The 19,947-nt window shown below is 35.5% G+C and overlaps 1 protein-coding gene across 1 annotated transcript in view; it reads left to right on the top strand.

Annotated features, from left to right (window-relative positions):
* The window catches only part of LOC127625810 (transcription factor E3-like), a 25,215-nt gene extending 5,268 nt beyond the window's left edge, over positions 1-19,947 (top strand). The window contains exons 3-9 of the mRNA XM_052101191.1: positions 2,234-2,458; positions 4,227-4,322; positions 13,822-13,933; positions 14,021-14,077; positions 14,158-14,233; positions 14,347-14,494; positions 15,432-19,947. Of these exons, the coding sequence (XP_051957151.1) occupies positions 2,234-2,458; positions 4,227-4,322; positions 13,822-13,933; positions 14,021-14,077; positions 14,158-14,233; positions 14,347-14,494; positions 15,432-15,860 (1,143 nt within the window). The 3' untranslated portion in view covers positions 15,861-19,947. The remainder of the gene's footprint in view (positions 1-2,233; positions 2,459-4,226; positions 4,323-13,821; positions 13,934-14,020; positions 14,078-14,157; positions 14,234-14,346; positions 14,495-15,431) is intronic.

Below are 19,947 nucleotides of genomic sequence, written 5' to 3'. Positions count from 1 at the left end.
CCTACTTCACTGTCACTTCTCATTTTCATCATAACTTCAGTTGAAACTCTAAAGTTGTTCTCTGAAATAATTTCATGATGTAACGGCAATAGGGACATACTTATTTATTTATTTTGTTTCACTAATACAAAATCCATAACACATGATTACCAAATTAATTGAAAATATTAAGTTCTTAGGGGAAAAATTGCAGTGGATAATTTACATATCTGATTTTGATACTTATTATAAATGTATTGTTGAGAACAGTTGAAAAGTGAGCGAGGGAGAAATTCTGGCAAAATTCATCGAAAGTAGGAATAAGCAATTAAAGACACTAAACATTTTTCAATCTTTTTTAATATATTCTTTAAAACTAGCTTTTTTTTTTGTCATTAATATCCTCCTTAAAAATAGAATCACCCATTAATGTTTGTTGGTGATGTTGGACTGGTGATCATGAGCAAGCAGAATGAAGACTGGTGGCATTGCATTAATAATAATGATGATGATGATGAAGATAGCCTGTGATCTACCTATTGCAGTCGGAAGTTAATGAGTGGTGCCAATTAGTCTACACGCTAGCTGCAATACGTACATGGCAGAATTAAACTTTGAAGTGTTTTTGAATCTGAGGTATTTCCAAGACATTCAGTCCATCTGTTGTAATTGTATTTGCTTGATGATAAAATAAGCCTATTTCTTTTTCTGTGTTTTTTGTAGCAGAAAGAGGACTCCCCTAATTTAATTTGTTCTACATTTGAACACATTCCGTTATCCTATTAAGGAGGCAGTGTCCCTGTTTTTCATGTTTTTTTCTTATACAGTTTAGAATAATAACCACCACTCATAACATTATTCAAATATGTTTTGTTTGCATACCGAAGGAATAATTAAGCCTTTGAGATCATATTGCTTTACTCTTGACTTTATTCACATATGTGACCTTGAGGTAATCCAAAAGTAATTTAAAGTAATATGATTAAATTACTTTCTTATTGTGGTAATTAGATTAAATTAATGATTACATATTGTAATCAGTATTTTAAAAAGATTACATTATAAATTCAACCCTGTGTGTATGTAGACCAACAAATATAGCTCAGTTGGACACAATAATGTGAATTATAAAACGGATTGATGTGGTTCAGGATTGACTTATGTTTAATTAGATGAAAATTAGGGGTTGAATGACTGTCTATCAGTATACATTTTTTTAATTATGATATTAGAAAATTATTTTATTCTGCATCATGTAATTAATTTGATTTAAAAGCCGGTTGTAAGATTCAGAAACCCTTTTTATTAATGACACCTGTGGCCGTTAAGTGAACTGCAGCTACCTGGTGCTCGTACTCATGCACACACTCCATAGGGATGCGAGCGAGCATCGGCCAAAAGAATGACATAGAGTACAAAGGGACTGAAGATGATTAACCGGCATCATGCTAATAGGTAGCATAATTAAAATGACACAGTTATGATTGTTTTACTACAAACTTTGAGACTGTATATTATATTTGACTCTCCAGAGCTGGAAAAGGGCTAAAACAATGTGTGGATATAGATCTGACTATCCGAGACTGTAGTTTGAAGTAATCACTTTTCTTTGCATGATACATTGACTGCATTTATATGATAGCCTATGTCAACGTTAGCTAGCTAGCCAGCTTTATCAATAGCTGTTAGCTAAATTTGGTGGATGATGACCGTAACTGTTTATAAAATAAGCTGTACATTATAAATATGTTAACAAAATTCAGTATCAACTATAATTTTTATATATTGATGCACTATTGTTTTTTAATAATAGATTGTATAGATTTTCTGTATAGCCAAGTTACATTATACTAATGAATGGGTCTTTTTGCATTATCTTGAACATTGTCTAGCATTCATTTCATTTGTTATTGTAGTTTAGCTAGAATTACATGGCACTATATTTCACATGCTTTGCAGTTATGTACAAGCTTATCTGTCCAATAAGAAGAACACCAATTCAGGGTCGGTTTTGATCCCCAAAAGCAAAATAAAATGGTTGTGTACTTTTAATACAGATCCATTCATTATAATGGTAGCTTTGATGTCTGGTGTGGAAACAGAGTGACACTGTTCCCCTCTCTAAAAATGGGGAAATGTTTCTCCTTTGGACTATTATGTTGACAACAATGTAATTGTAATGTAGAGCTTCAAATGTCTCTGATACTTTAAACAACCATCATTGATCCAATGTTTTTATTTGACGTTGTTCTAGGTGCAAACTCATCTTGAAAACCCAACTAAATACCACATCCAGCAAGCTCAGAGGCAGCAAGTGAAGCAGTACTTGTCTACCACACTAGGCAATAAAGTTGCCACACAAACTCTTGGCGTGTCCCCTGTTTTGCAGTCAAATTCTGCCCCGGAGAGGGTGACCTCTGCAATCAGCGCCCCCAACAGCCCAATGGCACATCTGAACCTGGGCTCCAACAAAGAAGAGGTAAATCAGTAATAAATGTACTGTACACCGCTAGCTATCCTACTTTAGAAGCTTGTTACTCTTTATCTCAAGTCGAAAAGCATACCTGAGTGACTAATGATTCCTGTATAGTGATAATGTAAATGTTTTGGAATATTAGCGGCATATAAAAACAACAATTATGTTTTTAATTGTGTTAGGGGAATTTGCTTTTCCGTTCAGCTTGCCAGCTCACTAGCTTTGTGTCACATTGTGCTGTGAAATACCACACCAGCAACTTAATTATATCTTAACCTCCCTTTCACATCATACATCACTTCTGCTTTAGATCTCCCATACAACACACACTGGACAGTTCTCTTATTAAAAGTACACAGTATCTTGGTTTCATAAATAAATATTTCTTGGTAAACCACTTCAAGGAATAGCTCTCCCTAAAATGATAATTCTCTCATTCTCACTCTTATGCTATGTAAAATCATATATATATTTTGTACAATTTAAGTCAATGGTTCCAACCCTTCAAAGCTTCAAAAGGACATAAAAGCAGCATAAAGGTAATTAATATGACATGAGTGGTTTAATCAATGTCTTCTGAAGTGATTAAATCAGTTTTTTACCTATATGCGGTCTTTGTGCTTTTTGGAGCTTGGAAGTGTTGGACCCCCTTGACTTAAATTGTATGGATATATTCACGTCATATCTCCATACTTTAAGCTCAGATCGGCCCGCCTGCCAACACAAAATAGGTATCGTTTTAAAGCTTAGAAGCTCTACTTTACACTACATTAGGACCAAAACTGAACAAGTGCTTTTAAATTTGTAGACAAATCAGAAGTGTTCCATTTTGATAATTTATATAAAAAAATTGCACTGTACATATTGTAATCTGTAATAATAACATCAAACTGATCAAATAGCCATGTGACATATGTCGTTGGAAAGCTCTCAAAGAGTAAAATACAAATAACTTATTTATTTACTCAGTCAAAAATAAACCACTAGCTAAGTACATGAGGCGTAAGCCTCGTTTTCGCATATAAATTCACGGAACATAAAATAACACATACCATTACTTAGAGGAGGCGATTATTTTTAAAAGGATCCCACACACAAAGTAATCGGATGCATTGATCATTAGATAATCCACATGAAGCACAATGTGCACACAGAACATAATTTACTATCTGTGGCTAAAAACACGTTAGCTTTCCTGGATCAGATGACTTAATCAGAAATGAAGTAGTATGTTGTCCAGCATCATGGAACACTAAACCCATTGTATCAGGATTCAGATCGCTGCAAACAGAGGTGGAAGTCATCCAAATATGGGCAGAGAGGATTGTTCACTGTAATTACATATGACCACCAGGAGATGGCGCGAAGTACATGACAGTCTCAATGATGGCTCAAATGACACAGAATGGGACTGAATGAGACCTTTTTACTCATGCCTGCATGCTTTTTCGATATTTTGTTTGTTTCTAAGTATTTTTTGAATGTAGCCATCAGGGTTCCCATGGTCATGGAAAACCTGAAAACATCAGTGCATTTTAAATGTATGATTTCCAGGCCTAAAAAAGTAGTAGAAATGAATGATAAAATTTGAAAAAGTCATAAAAATTCTTATATACAATGAATATACAATTTTATATTTATGCTTATCGTTAAACTACTTTGATAGCTAGAAATTGCAAATGTTTTACAGTCTCATAAATAAAACATTGGTCAAAAGGTGTGGGAACCCTGAATCATTCTAAAACTTGATGTCACATTTGTATACTCTCAGATGGATGATGTCATTGACGACATCATCAGCCTTGAGTCCAGCTTTAATGATGATATTATGTCACTGATTGATTCTGGGCTACAACTCCCAAACACGGTAAGCTGAATGATCATCTTCATTATTGATTAACCCATCCATAACATTACAGCTGTTCAGAATTAAAGCCACTTTGAACCCTACATGTATTTTTGGTAAACCGCCACAAAGCATTTCTAAAAGCTAAGGAGCGATAATGTCCTGAACATAAATGATCCCAACCCTCTTTTGTGTGAGTGCTAATCACTGCACTTATGAGGCAGATGATAAATGGGATGCACCTCAGCAATGGAAATAAACATTTGCTTCTGACAAGTTACTAACACCTGGCTGGCAGAGAGCTATCAGGGCGGGGACAAAAGGCACTGTGAAAGCAGAGAGTACATGCTGGGACATGGCACTGGATAGAAAGACCCTGTGAAGGAGTTTCCTTTATTGAAACTGGGAGCAAGGAGTCGCATGATTTAAAATGAGGATTTTAGTTTTGTTGCAGGAGCATGAAAAGAAAAGAAAAAACAAAGAGGTAAAATGATCTCTTCTGGAAATAACTAATTGTTAAGTTTTACTTTTGAAATTGTGTGGCTTTTCTTTAACATAATAGCCTTGATTATTTGAGGAATCCTGCCATGGATATCTGCAGTTTTAGTTTGAGAGTAATATTAATAAATGTCTCTTGGTAAACTCTATGCACAATTTAATTAGCATGTTATAATGTTTTGATTAGTATACACAGTATTGGATTCTATTACTACATTCAGTGTGTTTACTAAAAGTGGTAAAAGATCTGTTGATTTAAGTACATGACACAGTGTTCTTCGTAGATTTCAATATTAGTTATTATTGCTTATGCATATTTGTGCCTTCATTGAATTCATCTAACATGGGGACCAGCCAATTATGTTCAAATATGTTCTAGCACAAGTAGGGATGCACCAATTGGCTCTGATACTGACGTTATTAACCAGATCGGGTATCTGTCTGGCGAGCCCAAATCCATGACTGTGTTAGTATGGGGTTAGAATTGTGTCTAATTAACATACAAATGGAAAAACATTCACAAATAAAACAAATGGTTCACAAATTAATTGAATGAGATCCACAAATAAATTTAAGGAGTTTTGCAAAAATAAAATGAATTCATAAATACATTTTTAAATAAAAAAGTGATTTACAAATATGTTTTAACTCACAAACACAACTTTGTCCGGCATTCATTTGGGGATCTCTTGCTGTGCATTTGTGAATTCAGAAACATTCCTTGCACGAGAGCTGCAGACAGTCCACAAAAAGGTGGACTCCACCCATCGTCTACACAAGCCAATCAGATAATGGACACATTAATCAGACCAATCGTAGCAAGTTCTATCTTCAACCAATCACACTTCATTTTACTATCAGGGTGGGACTAGATTCACAGCGCTCTCATGAGCCCATTTGTAGATTGTCTTGATCTCAAATTGCCCATTTGTAGATTGTCTTGATCATTAGCTTTATAGCTAACCTGCCTGACTATATGAGTCTGCTATTTTAATTCTAACCAAGATTCTTGACTGAAACTCCTAGCTACTTAAAGGGTAACTAAACACCTGCTCAGAGTCTGACTCCACCCACTAGAAATATTTGAAAATGCAGGAAAAGTGGGCAGACCCCGGCGGGGATAGAGGGAACGAACCGAGTGCGGGGCTGAGCGGGGGGGTGGAATGGGGGGTGTGGCACCTGAGACTCGTAGTGACGGATTAATTGACAGCTGCTGTCAGACTCTATGTTATTATTATTCCTCACACGGTCGCAAGACGACATGTACATGAATCTGCCGTGGTGAGCTGGAACCTGCTTACGTCAGCTCTCACCGCTTACGTCACGAAGTACCGCAACAGCCAATAGGAAAATTCAACTGCAGTAGCCACCGTTCAACCTGAAGAGGGCAGCACTCAGACGTTTTTACACCATATATTGTAGAATTAAAACACTTTATACACAAATGTCAAAAAAATTACTTGAATCAATGACCAGTACTAATAAAGCCCCATGCTTACAGATCATTAACTAAAAAAAGTTGGTTTAGGGTTTAGTTACCCTTTAATGGAAATGTATGTATGTGTCATCAAAATCTTTACTCTTATTGTTACATGGCAGATCCAAACAGACACACTACTAGACACTATAAAAGATCAGCAGTACAGACAGTGCCTTTATAAAACATGAATCATAGATTATCTTAGGAGCACAAACCATAAATGAATACCCTATATTACACAGTGTATAAGATCTGCTATGGCATTAATTTGGTTTCACATTATGTTAATCTATTTAAAGAAAATAAAAAAATTAATTGAACTAATATTTCAAACAATATTTTTAGCACTTAGTGTTATGGCAGTCCAATGTTACTCACAAGAAATAATTATGTTAACCCTGTAAAACAATGTGTGTTTCTCTTATTTATTCAGAAAGTAAATGTGCTGTGAGATACAGGAGGATAATAATAATATTAAAAGAGTTGCGAGGATACTGGAGAACTGGTGCTGTCTGCGCCACATCAATGTTATTATAGTTTTGGGTTTTTAAATGAGTTTTTATTTTTTATTTTATATCAATCTGTCATTTCAAATTAGTTTTAGTTTTTGTTAGTTTTCACTGTTTGTCTGTTAGTTTAGTTTTTGTTTTCTTAGTTTCAGTTTAGTTAGTTTTTATTTTAGTTTTATTTAGTTTAGTTTTAGTATTTTTCTTGGCTGCCCAAGCAGAAGCATTTACTGGTATCATTTAAAAATGTCTAACATCATTACATTTTTCAGGACAGTCTTGTGTTACCTCTATACCTGCAAATTTTATAACATAGGGCGAATATGGGTAAAGTGACAAAGGACATTTAAACTTGATCTCCACTGTATCCATATGCATTTCCTTAGATGATTATACATTTTATACATTTCTTAACTAATCTTTGGAAAGTTAACAATTAAAGGGATAGTTAATCCAAAATATTATAATTTACTCACCCTCATGCCATCTCAGATTTGTTTGACTCTCTTTCTTCTGCAGAACACAAAGTAAGATTTTTGGAAGTATATCTCAACTCTGTAGGTCCACACAATGCAAGTCATCACGGTACAAAATCTTGAAACTCCAAAATGCACATAAAGGTAGCATCCTTTTTTACTGTAAATCTTGACATCAGCAGTCTCATTGGCGATCTTTCCTGTAGACTGCATTTGCAAGATTTATAGTGAAAAAGGCGTTACATTTGGGTCAGTTCTAACCCAAAACCAATTAGATTTCTTCAGAAGACATTAATTAAACCACTTATGGATTATTTGATGTTGCCTTTATGTGCTTTTTGAGCTTCAAAGCTTTGGACCCTGTTGACTTGTGTTGTATGGACCTACAGAGCTGATGTATTATTATATTTTTGCTTGTGTTCAGCAGAAGAAAGTCAAAAACAACTGGGATGGCATGAAGGTGAGTCAATAATACTCAAAAATGTATTTATTATTTGTACCTTTTTGAGGTTTTAAATTGATGCTTTTTATATTGGGCGGCAGTGCTGATTTCATGACCACCGGTGAGAAAAGCAATGGTAAAGAAAATTACAGAAATTTGAGGTGAAAGGTTTGTAAATGTTACATAATGATTTCGTGATGTGGAGCATTGTTATTATAGTTAACGAAAATTAAAATAACTAAAACCATTTTCGTTATCTAAAATAACACTGCACCACAAAAAGTTGGAAACAGTTGTGGGACTTTTGTGCTACTGGTGGCAAGACATCACAAAGCTTCATGGCCCAATCTTGTTTGTGCAACATGTACTTTTCTGTACAGTAATGGACTCGTTTTTAACATGTAACTGTTATTTTTTCCAATCATTTGTGCAGAATGCTCTCAGACAACTGATACAACACCATGACGTGGCAATAAGGATGTTCATGTACAACAAAATCGAGCAAAATGCCAGCACTCCAGTTGTAATTTTCAATTCCAGAGTTTGTGTGTAAAATGTACTCAAATGTAATGTTTTTTGAAGTTGCATGCATGACAACCTGTAATTTGTAACCAAAAAAATTATGCCTTTTAGCCAACAGACTTGCTTTAGTGTTAAAAAACAAAACTAAACAAAAAACACAACAATCAGCTGTCCATCGTGTCTGAAGACATCCTGTGAATCTGTGTCCTCCACAAATTTCTGTCTTTGGCGAGAGTTTGCCCGCTGTTGAGAGGAATCTGTTTTGCTGGCAGTTTGGGTCTGCCTCTGCTGCGAAACCCTTCTTGAAGTTGTGAGTACAGGATTAGTTTGGGTAGTCTGTGGTCGTCTAGCCTGATGACATGACCTGTCCATTGCAGATTTCGCTGGGCAAGGAGTTCATACAGGCTTTGTAAAGTTGCACGCTCAAGGATGGAGTTGTTTGGTATGTGTTGCCACCATTTGATGTTCATTTTCTGCTGGAGCTGCCTCATCATAAAAGCATTTAGCTTGTGAGCAACAGCCCTGCATAGTGTTGGTAGCACAATGGCCCGATATACTGTACATTTTGTTCTCAGGGTGAGGTGTCTGTTCTGCCAGACCCTGTCCTTTAGTCTTCCAAAGGCTGCTGAGGCTTTTGATTTCTATAATTCCAGCTCTAATTTAATTTAATTTAATTTAATTTAATTTGACCAATTGTCACACATTATACATACATTTCTGCATATACATGGTGAAATTATTTATTTTCACATATCCCAGTTAAGCTGGGGTCAGAGTGCAGGGTCAGCCATGATACGAGCCCCTGGAGCAGATAGGTTCAAGGGCCTTGCTCAAGGGCCCAACAGTGGTGTCTTGGTGGTGTTGGGGCTTGAACCCACGACCTTCTGATCAGTAACCCAGAGCCTTAACCGCTGAGCCACCACTGCCCCACTGCCCCTCTGCGTCCATTTGCATCCATTTTTGATTAAAATGATATTTAAAAACTCTTTAAAACCTACTAACCTCATAATGCCTTGATAGGCATTTGAGAACTCAATAAAAGATTTGTTAATTAAATAACAAAAAATATTGTCATCATTTATACTCATGTTGAATATATTCATGTTGTACCAAACCCAAATGACTGACTTAATTCTGTGGAAGTCAAAAGGAGATAATTATGATAGCGACTGGCCTCGCTTTCATTTCAGCCTCATTAGCAGCATCTCCATTTTACAATGTATTCTCATATTCCACAGAAGAATATAAAGGTTTTTAAAAAACATGAGGTTGTGTAAATGACAGAATTTACATTTTTTAAGTAAGTCAACCCAAAGACAAAGTTATGGTTTATTTCAATGTTGTATTGCACTTTAATTTCAAGACATGACATTGTAAATTAAAAAATATGTGACATAACTGAAAAATAAAGAATCTCATAATACACATTTTAAAAGGTGTCTATTGGAGGTGGAACCAATGAGGTTTGGAGCAGGTGAGTCAAGTGCACAAAGTTGATGGGCAGTACACAGGGGAAACATTTGCAAAAGATGGCAATAACCAATGAGTCACTTATCACTGTCAGAACATGAAGCTGTACTTTAGATAGGACCCCATAATAGTACCTCCTAAAACATTCACACAAAAGTGCTCAAATGCAACATTCTAATAAATATTACCTTACAACTGCTTTTATTAAATAGATTAACATAATGTGAAACCAAATTAATGCCATAGCAGATCTTATACACTGTGTAATATAGGGTATTCATTTATGGTTTGTGCTCCTAAGATAATCTATGATTCATGTTTTATAAAGGCACTGTCTGTACTGCTGATCTTTTATAGTGTCTAGTAGTGTGTCTGTTTGGATCTGCCATGTAACAATAAGAGTAAAGATTCTGATGACACATACATACATTTCCATTAAAGGGTAACTAAACCCTAAACCAACTTTTTTTAGTTAATGATCTGTAAGCATGGGGCTTTATTAGTACTGGTCATTGATTCAAGTAATTTTTTTGACATTTGTGTATAAAGTGTTTTAATTCTACAATATATGGTGTAAAAACGTGTGAGTGCTGCCCTCTTCAGGTTGAACGGTGGCTACTCCAGTTGAATTTTCCTATTGGCTGTTGCGGTACTTCGTGACGTAAGCGGTGACAGCTGACGTAAGCAGGTTCCAGCTCACCACGGCAGATTCATGTACATGTCGTCTTGCGACCGTGTGAGGAATAATAATAACATAGAGTCTGACAGCAGCTGTCAATTAATCCGTCACTACGAGTCTCAGGTGAACCCACGCTCAGCCCCGCACTCGGTTCGTTCCCTCTATCCCCGCCGGGGTCTGCCCACTTTTCCAGCATTTTCAAATATTTCTAGTGGTTGGAGTCAGACTCTGAGCAGGTGTTTAGTTACCCTTTAAGTAGCTAGGAGTTTCAGTCAAGAAACTTGGTTAGAATTAAAATAGCAGCCTCATATAGTCAGGCAGGTTAGCTATAAAGCTAATGATCAAGACACTCTACAAATGGGCAATTTTCAGCTGTCGACATTTACAAGACACTACACATGTTTATAAGAAATGTGAAAATGATACGAACCCTAAGTCACAGTATTCCTCTGATGGTGTCCGAATCTGCGGCCTTGGAGCATATCTGTATGTGCTTATTCCATGCTCATGAGAGCGCTGTGACTCTGGTCCCAACCTTATAGTAAAATGAAGTGTGATTGGTTGAAGATAGAACTTGCTACGATTGGTCTGATTAATGTGTCCGTTATCTGATTGGCTTGTGTAGACGATGGGTGGAGTCCACCTTTTTGTGGACTGTCTGCAGCTCTCGTGCAAGGAATGTTTCTGAATTGTACAAATGCACAGCAAGAGATCCCCAAATGAATGCCGGACAGAGTTGTGTTTGTGAGTTAAAACATATATTTGTAAATATATATTTTTTTATTAATTTGCAAATATTTTTTTTTATTATTGATTTGTGAATTAACTTTATTTTTGTGAAACTCCTAACATATATTTGTAAATCTCGTTTTTTTTAATTTGTGAATTAATTTCATTTTTGCGTAACTCCATTACATTTTTTAATTTGTGAATCTCTTTTCATTTGTATGTTAATTAGAATCAATTCTAACCCCATATTTTAGTCATTATAGTTACCGTCAAGCTCCAAAAATGGCATGAAAGAATAAGAAAAGCACCATTAAAGTACTCCATGTGACTCGTACATTTTATTTGAAGTCTCTTGAATGCATTCGATGGCTTTGTTAATCTCAAAAGGCTGCATTTAATAAATATACATACAGTGCAGATGTTTTAGGCACTTGTGAAAAATGTTGCATAGTGTGGATGTCTTCAAAAAATAATGCCATAAACAGTTTTCATTTAGCGTCATAAAAAGTCATAAAAACATAAAGACATAAAAAGGCTACCTTGGCTTTCAAAACAGCACTAATTCTCCTAGGCACACCTGGACACAGATTGTTTTTTTTGGTCGTTGTCAGAGAGGATGTTCCAAGCTTCTTGGAGAATTCACCACAGTTGTTCTATCTATATATGTTGTCTCAATTGCTTCTGTCTCTTCATGTAATCCCAGGCTGACTAGATGTTCAGTGAGGGGCTCTGTGGGGGACATGCCATCTGTTGCAGGGCTCTCTGTTATTCTGTTCTATTTTCAAAAGTAATGTTTGGGAGTCGAAAATGTACACACTAAACACACTAAAGCTGTAGATGTAAATAATGTGAAACATCTGTTGAACAGTACTGTATAATCTGCATGTAAATGAGTGGTGCTCTGTTATGTCACACCTAGAGTACATGTAGCTGATGCAGCACTGCTGTTTCTGCTCTCAGATCCGCAAAGAAAATGTGAGCACTTCAAACGAACTACACCTTAGATGTAAATGGTCGATAGTTTGGTTCGGCTATAACATGCATCAAGATCAGAACCGGAGGAGCAATTCACCATATTTTGAATGAAAAGGACCGATAACCTATAACAACTGAAGAGAACAAAAAAAGCGGTCTTAATCCATATAAATCCAGATGCAAGTTGAAAATTGGCTTTTTGTTTTTCTACTGAAGACTTTTGCTGGAATTACTGTTTAATTTGCTGCTGAAATATCTAGTAGACAATTAAAAAAATATATTTTTGGCAATGCATTTTTAATGTAATTTCTTTTTCTATATTCTATTGATATAATGTGTAGTAAAAAAAAAACATTTATTTACATATAAAAGAGTACCCCCAGTAAGTTCCACACTGTGAGGTATAGATATTCTAAACCGATTAAGAAAAAAAAAATTGTTTCGGATTGGTATCAGCCGATACTGAGATTTCATGTATCGTAATCGGATTGGGAAGTAAAAAATGCATCCTTAAGCTAACTAAAAATCAACTTTTATTGTGTTATGGTATCTTGTGCTCTATGATACAAGTATTATTTACTGGACGAAAAGAAAAAAATTCTCATAAGGGTAAAAAATACCCCTGAAAATTCCAGTTGCCCCTATATTATTGCTACTAACTAAAAATGTTAATAGAGCCCAACAGTCTGGTTCTGGAAGTAAATATCCCCTTACATTTTTCAATAGGCAAATTCATTTTTAACGGCAACTTATAAACATATAAAGACAGACCTACCACGAGTGCCGAGGTTATTATCAATGGTATTTACCTCTGTTACAGCCATCGGTCTGCATTATTTCAACTTTGTGTTTAATAGCTGAATTCCTGTTGAAGAAGTACACTACCCATAATCCTGAAGAGAAACGCTCCACCAATCCAATAATCGAGGCCAACAAAGCGCACCAAACAAACGCTGCAGTGACCGCCCACTCGCAAGACGTACTGGGAATGACGCCTACACTCTCAAACTACTATTTGTTGAGATATGAATATTTAGCAATACATTTTAATATATTGTTTCTATACTTAAAGTCCGTTTTTTAAATCGGTAGTTTTATATTTTTCCATCCATCCATCCATCTTCAACCGCTTATCCGAAGTCGGGTCGCGGGGGCAGCTGCTCCAGCAGGGGGCCCCAAACTTCCCTATCTCGAGCCACATTAACCAGCTCTGACTGGGGGACCCCGAGGCGTTCCCAGGCCAGTGTGGAGATGTAATCTCTCCCCGAGGCCTCCTCCCAGCTGGACGTGCCTGAAACACCTCCCTAGGGAGGTGGCCAGGGGGCATCCTTACCAGATGCTTATATTTTTCCATTGTTTTTAATTCATTACAATATTCGCAATGCTTCACTGAATTGTAGTTCATGTCCTCATTAAATAATTAAGTACACATACTTTGCCAATACTTTTTGGATTCAAATCAAAATTTGTAGTGGCGTGACTACCCTCAGAGCTGGTTGCTTTGGTTTAAAGCTTATAACTCTTTTATGGAGAATTTTATTAAATCCCTAATGGAAAAAATGAATGGTAAAAATAAGTTCGCAACCAAGACGGCTAGAAAAAGTGGCCGGGCATCATCCTGACTCTGGTTATGACCTATTCATCTCTATTCTCAGCTACAAAACAAAATCACCATATTGTTATACCTTCTTTCTTGGTGCCGTTGGATGTGTTTTTGATTTCTCTTCTCTGTTATTGTATTAGCTACCAGGAAACATTTTGGATGTCTACAACAGTTCTGGCATGGCAACCCCCACCATCACCATCAGCAACTCCTGTCCAGCGGATCTAACTAATATCAAAAGGGAATTAAATGGTAATGATTTTTTCAAGCCCTTCTCTGTTCAATTTAAATATATGGTACTGTAGTCATAATAGTTAAGTGTCAAAAAATTATTTTCAGACGGAGAGACCACAGCTATCATGAAGGAGAGGCAGAAGAAAGATAATCATAATCTCAGTAAGTTTATAATCTAGAAACTGTCTCCACTGATATAGTGTTTGCATTGCCCATCCTGAATATATATTTACTTTGTGCAGTTGAAAGGAGGAGAAGATTTAACATAAATGACAGAATAAAGGAACTAGGAGCTCTGATACCCAAATCCAATGATCCGTGAGTTTTCTTGTTTAAAGTTTTAGGCTACGTGAAATTTGTATTAATCAGTAGTTTATTTGTCAATGTTCATTTTAAAGGGATATTTACCTCCTTAATGGTTTAAATGGCAGGGAGATGCGTTTGAACAAAGGAACCATATTGAAGGCATCTGTTGATTATATAAGAAAACTTCAGAAAGAGCAACAGAGGGCCAAAGAGGTCGAGATGAGGCAGAAGAAACTGGAGCAAGCAAACCAGACCTTGCTGCTTCGCATACAGGTATAAGATCAACAATGACAAAATCCACAATATGTGTTCTAAGACGTTAACTTTCTTGACTGTACCCTAAAAAGGAAAAAACAATTTAAGATCCAATCACATTTTACTGTCCAAATAAGAGAATGAACAGCATGTTTCAGTGTCTTAATTCAATTAAACTCTGACTGTCTCACTGAGCTGCACTGTGGGCCGTACTGAGTGTTGCTCCTGAAGAGCGTGTGAAGATTAACCGCTTCTGAACCAGACTTGAATCGCTGCGATCTACGTCTGCGAGGGTTTGCACCAAACTCCAGAGAAAATATAAACAAGGATTTTAGTGAATGCAAAGCGGTCCGGTCTCACTTTCATTTAATGAGATAATATATTCATAATATAAATGGCTCCTAATACTGGGTTCCAACAGTAACAGTATAAATGCAAAATGGACCAAGACCATTGACCAAAAAGAGAGACAGATATTAAATATAAGTATTTTTAATTATTTGGGTATTAAAAATTATTATTTTTAATGTCATACATTTTTTTAAAGCCTCAAAGAAATCATGAAAATATTAATAAATAAGGTTTATAAAGCACACATATGACAAAAGTATTGCAATTTGTCACAATTAATCGTCATAATGGTCATAATTGTGAGCCCAAAACTGACAATTAATTGTCATAATCGCAATTATTTGTTTGACAATTAATCGTCTGCCAAATTTCATAATCGTGACTTCCCTAGTAGTTACATTTACATGTACAGTGTATATTAAACAGTCATATACAGTATACTGAATGCATATTGTCTAATCTGTGGTACACCATCACCCTATAAAATAGGTGTAGGAAACAAGAGAAGTCTTCCAAGAACAAAAATGCTAATCTGGAAATTGCAGTGCTGTTATATCCAGTAAAAAGATGGATTCCAACATCCCCTGTTGTTTGTTGACCACAGGAATTAGAGATGCAAGCTCAGCTTCACGGCCTCTCTGCTCCTATGTCCACTTCCTTCCTTCAGCAACAGTTACAGCAGGCAAACCAGTCTTTGCAGCCCGTTGCTGGAGAAGGTCAACCTCACCTCATCATGGAAGGAGCCATGGCACAGACTTCCCCATCTCCTTTTCTCACAGTACCTGCTTCTGTTTCTCCGGCTGGTGCGGCAGACAACGGCCCTCTCGATTTGGGGGCATTTAGCTTCGCAGAGCTGGATGACCCCACAGCCTCTGATCTTTACCCTGATGTGGGTCTCAGTGACATTCTGATGGATGAGGGCTACACGCTGTCCACTGTCAGGTCTGAAGATGTGCTCTTTTCTCCAGTGTCTCCTGGAGCCTCTAATACCAGCAGCCGCAGAAGCAGCATACATATAGAAGAAGACTTGTGACCGAACTGCCCAGTGTGTGTGTGTGTGTGTGTGTGTGTGTGTGTGTGTGTGTGTGTGGCGTGCTTCCATGCATGCGTGCACTCTTTTTTATGCTCTGTGTCTCTCAGGAGTGTCCACTATTTTAACTTATACCCCATTTCCACCAACACAGTGCTGGTACCAGCAGTGTTAATCCCTTCAACATAATTATTGATGAAAATGTTTTTTGATTTTGAAGACGAGCCAAATAATTTGCATCATGTAGATAATTAAACTATTTTTTGTGATAAGAAATAAACAACACTGCAAGATATTACCAATGCACTATCAAGATCCTTCAAATTCCGAGGTTCACACTATTTGTCTTCTTCAGTTCACCCCACAGGTTTTCTATGGAGTTCAGGTCAGGGGACAGGGATAGCCATGGCAGAACCTAGATTTTGTGGTCATTGAATCATTTTTGTGTTGATTTTGATGTTTGTTTTGTATCATTGTCCTGCTGGAAGAACCAACCAGGGCCCATTTTAAGCTTTCTAGCAGAGGCAGTCAGGTTTAGATTTTTTTATCTGTTGGTATATGATAGAGTCCATGATGCCATGTATCTGAACAAGATGTCCAGGACCTCTGGCATAAAAACAGCCCCACAACATTAAAGATCCAACACTACATTTAACCGTGGGCACTGGGTACTTTTCCACATGGCTACCTCTCTGTGTGCGCCAAAACCATCTCTGGATTTTGTTTTATCAGACCATAGAACCCAGTCCTAATTGAAGATCCAGTAGTGTCTGGCAAATTGAAGATGCTTGAGTTTGTTGTTGGATGAGAGCACAGGTTTTTTTTCTTGAAACCATCCCAAACAATTTGTGGTGATGTAGGTGACGTCTGATTGTAGTTTTGGAGACTTTCTGACCCCAAGACAAGACTAGTGTTTTTATAAAATCATAAGCTTTACATTTCTTCATTTAAACTAAATTTTTGTTTTATAAAAAAAGGAGGAACGTGTCAAAATAATTTTTTGTGGTAATCAACATTATGCTGCAATTGCTTAACTTGTATTGAACCCGGAATATTCCTTTAAACTAAGTTGTGTGCTAGTCAGAATTATCTCTGGTTGTTAATAAGCCATTGCCATAACAATGCGATATACGCAAAATCCTAAACTGTCTCTAAAACAGAGAAGTAATAAAATAGAAAATCTTATACAAGATAATACATGTTTAATTTAATAAATGTTTGTTTTATTTTTATATTTGGTAAAAGCTTCAACTATTACAGTTTGATACTGTGGCTTTTGTTCATACTGCATATTAATAAACTGTAACGTTTAACCTACTGTAAGGTTATTTTTGTTGTCTACCAGTAAAACTAGACAGTAAAAATTTATCAAATGAATGAAAATGACATAAAATATTGACTACTTTTAAAGGACAGTTTCCTTAAAAAGACAAAAATTATGACAAAAGCAAAACAAATTGTCAAAAGTAATATTTTTAGGAGACTGGTTTTAAAAACAATTCAAAACCCAAAACAAAACCAGATGTTACATAGCTAGATCGAACTAAATAATGTTATTGATAAATATCATGTGTGAACTTATTGCTACTACTGATCATTAGATCAAAGCCAGCTTGTGATGGCTTAAAGATGCTGAATTAAATTACTTTGCAAGATAAACATAGGCAGCAATGCGCTATTTTGTCCGTGGTCTGTTACGTCAACATTCAAGGGGGCCGTTTCCGTGAGAGGTTTGTAGATCCCCCAGCTTAGCACCGCATCTCACCAGCATCATTTTGGTGGAAAAGGGGTATGAGATTGTCTTGTGTACAATTATAAGTTGCTGTCGCATCTCCATTTTGTCTTTGATGTAAGGCAGTTTGAATCCAAAATATCCCAGTGTTTTAAGTTTCCCGGGAAGTCAGTGATTGCAACAATCCCAAATTTGTATTCCAAATTTTAAATGAATCCAAAACTTTTAGCTTACTTGTAACTAAAATTTGGGACATTTTAGCATCTCTGTGTCGTGTCATATTATTAAAATATTATTAGTCTGCATTCAGAGCAAATATGTGCACGCACGTGTATATGATTTTGGAGTGTGGAGTGAGTAGTCACCTTATAGTCACTTATTGTACCAATTCTGTTTCAGAATTGTGTTAATAGCATGGAGTGGAGTGATATTTCAAATTTCTCAACTTTAAGCAATATTATTAACCGCATATATAAGAAAGCTATTTTTTGAACACTCTGTTGGCTTCACATTCATTCAAGTGGTTGTGTATTTTTACTAACAGGTTTGAAATTCATAATGTTTTGTTTACATCATTTGATATCTTATTTGTTTATTCTTATGATTAATTATATATTTTTTTAATGTTACATTGATAAACAAACTTTTGATGGTGCATTTCCTCATAAATCATTTTGTTTGTTTTTAGACTTGAGCTGTTTGTAAGGAGACAAGCCACATAAACGTCATGTACAAATAGCTTGTCAGGTGTACTGTTTTTTTTAAAGCTACCTATGCTTAAAGTACATTTGGTAACACTTTGCAATAAAGTTCTATCTACTAACATTTTTAGTTCATGTTAGTGCATTAACTAATGTTAACCAATCCACCTTCGATTTAAAAAATGTTACTATGTTGAAATTAACATTAACATAGATTAATAAATGCCCTAAATGTATTGTTCATTGTTAGTTCATGTTAACTAATGTAGTTAACTCATTTTAACCAATGGAATCTTATTGTAAAGTGTTACTGTACATTTTAACCAGTAGATACAAATTAACATTTTGTTAGATGCAGCAAAACACACGTCACTGCAAATGTAAATGTTCTGTAAATCTACATATACATCTCTGTTTGTAGGCATAATGTTGCAATCTGCCAGTCAAAGCCAAATTAATTTTCTCTTTTATTAAATAGTGTAATGACACTCTAATAAAGGTGCCTTTAGCATTAAGGGAAAAAAGTAATTTTTTTGGTTTGTAAATATTAGAAAGAGAAAATACATTATGCAAATGACTTTCCAAAGTTCCTCGGTTGTTTTCTGTGAATTCTACAGCAATTGAATGTATTATATATAAAATTGTATGATTTAAAGATGAAAGTATACACTTTTGATATACAGTATGCCATATTTTTCAAAATGTCTAAAGAACAGAAAAGTGTTTCAAAGTTATCTGAAATCACACAGCAATAATATATATATATATATATATATATATATTTTTTTTTTTTGTCGTAATTGCTGACAATAAATATATGTCCTTTGATACATATCAATAATTGTATCTGGGGACATAAGTCCACTCATTAAAACTAAATTTGTTTTTGCTTCTTTACATCTTTATTATCTAGACTGATTTAAATGTGGATTGTTTTGCCCTTGATTTGTATTCTGATCAAGATTTTCAACTTATAATAGAGAGAAAATGTATTTTTAGTAGGATTTGTCCCCTTGTGTGTCGGTGGCCTTTAATTGGCTAAAATAATCTGATGAGAAAAGAGATCATGAGCATGCTTGCCTTTTTAAAAACATCTCTTTTTTCATCAAGATAACCATAGGCCTGTACAACTCAATTATAATTGTTTATTAAAACAAATCTCTTGTTTTTCCATGATGACATGTATATCTTCTCGACTTTATGTGGTTATTAATTTTATTTTTGTTCATTCTCAACAACCTCTCCACAAATCTCCACAAGCACAGAGTTCTTGTACATGTACCTTATTTTATTTCAGCATTAAAAAAATGTTCCAGAGGTAATCGCAATGAATGCAATTACCCCAGAAATGTAAATAGATCCTTCATTCTAGAATAGATTGTGAGATACGTTGAATTAATTCAATCAAACACTCTTTCTCTCAAATTCCATGATAGTAACTACATCACAATGAAAACAATGTACAGAAGTCATATATAATATAATAAATACATTTACAAAGGGGATATGAGTTATGGCTTTGACAATTTACCGGTAGTTTTACAAATTCTATTTATTTTCTGGAAGTTTTTATATTTTCTAGTTCACATGATGTAATAGGATATGGGTTGATGACAATTTCAAGCTGTTTCATTTGTGACATGCAATAAATACTCAT

This window comes from Xyrauchen texanus, chromosome 32 (assembly GCF_025860055.1).
Source record: "Xyrauchen texanus isolate HMW12.3.18 chromosome 32, RBS_HiC_50CHRs, whole genome shotgun sequence".
NCBI classification, from domain to species: domain Eukaryota; kingdom Metazoa; phylum Chordata; class Actinopteri; order Cypriniformes; family Catostomidae; genus Xyrauchen; species Xyrauchen texanus.
This window is presented reverse-complemented; position numbering and strand designations above follow the sequence as displayed.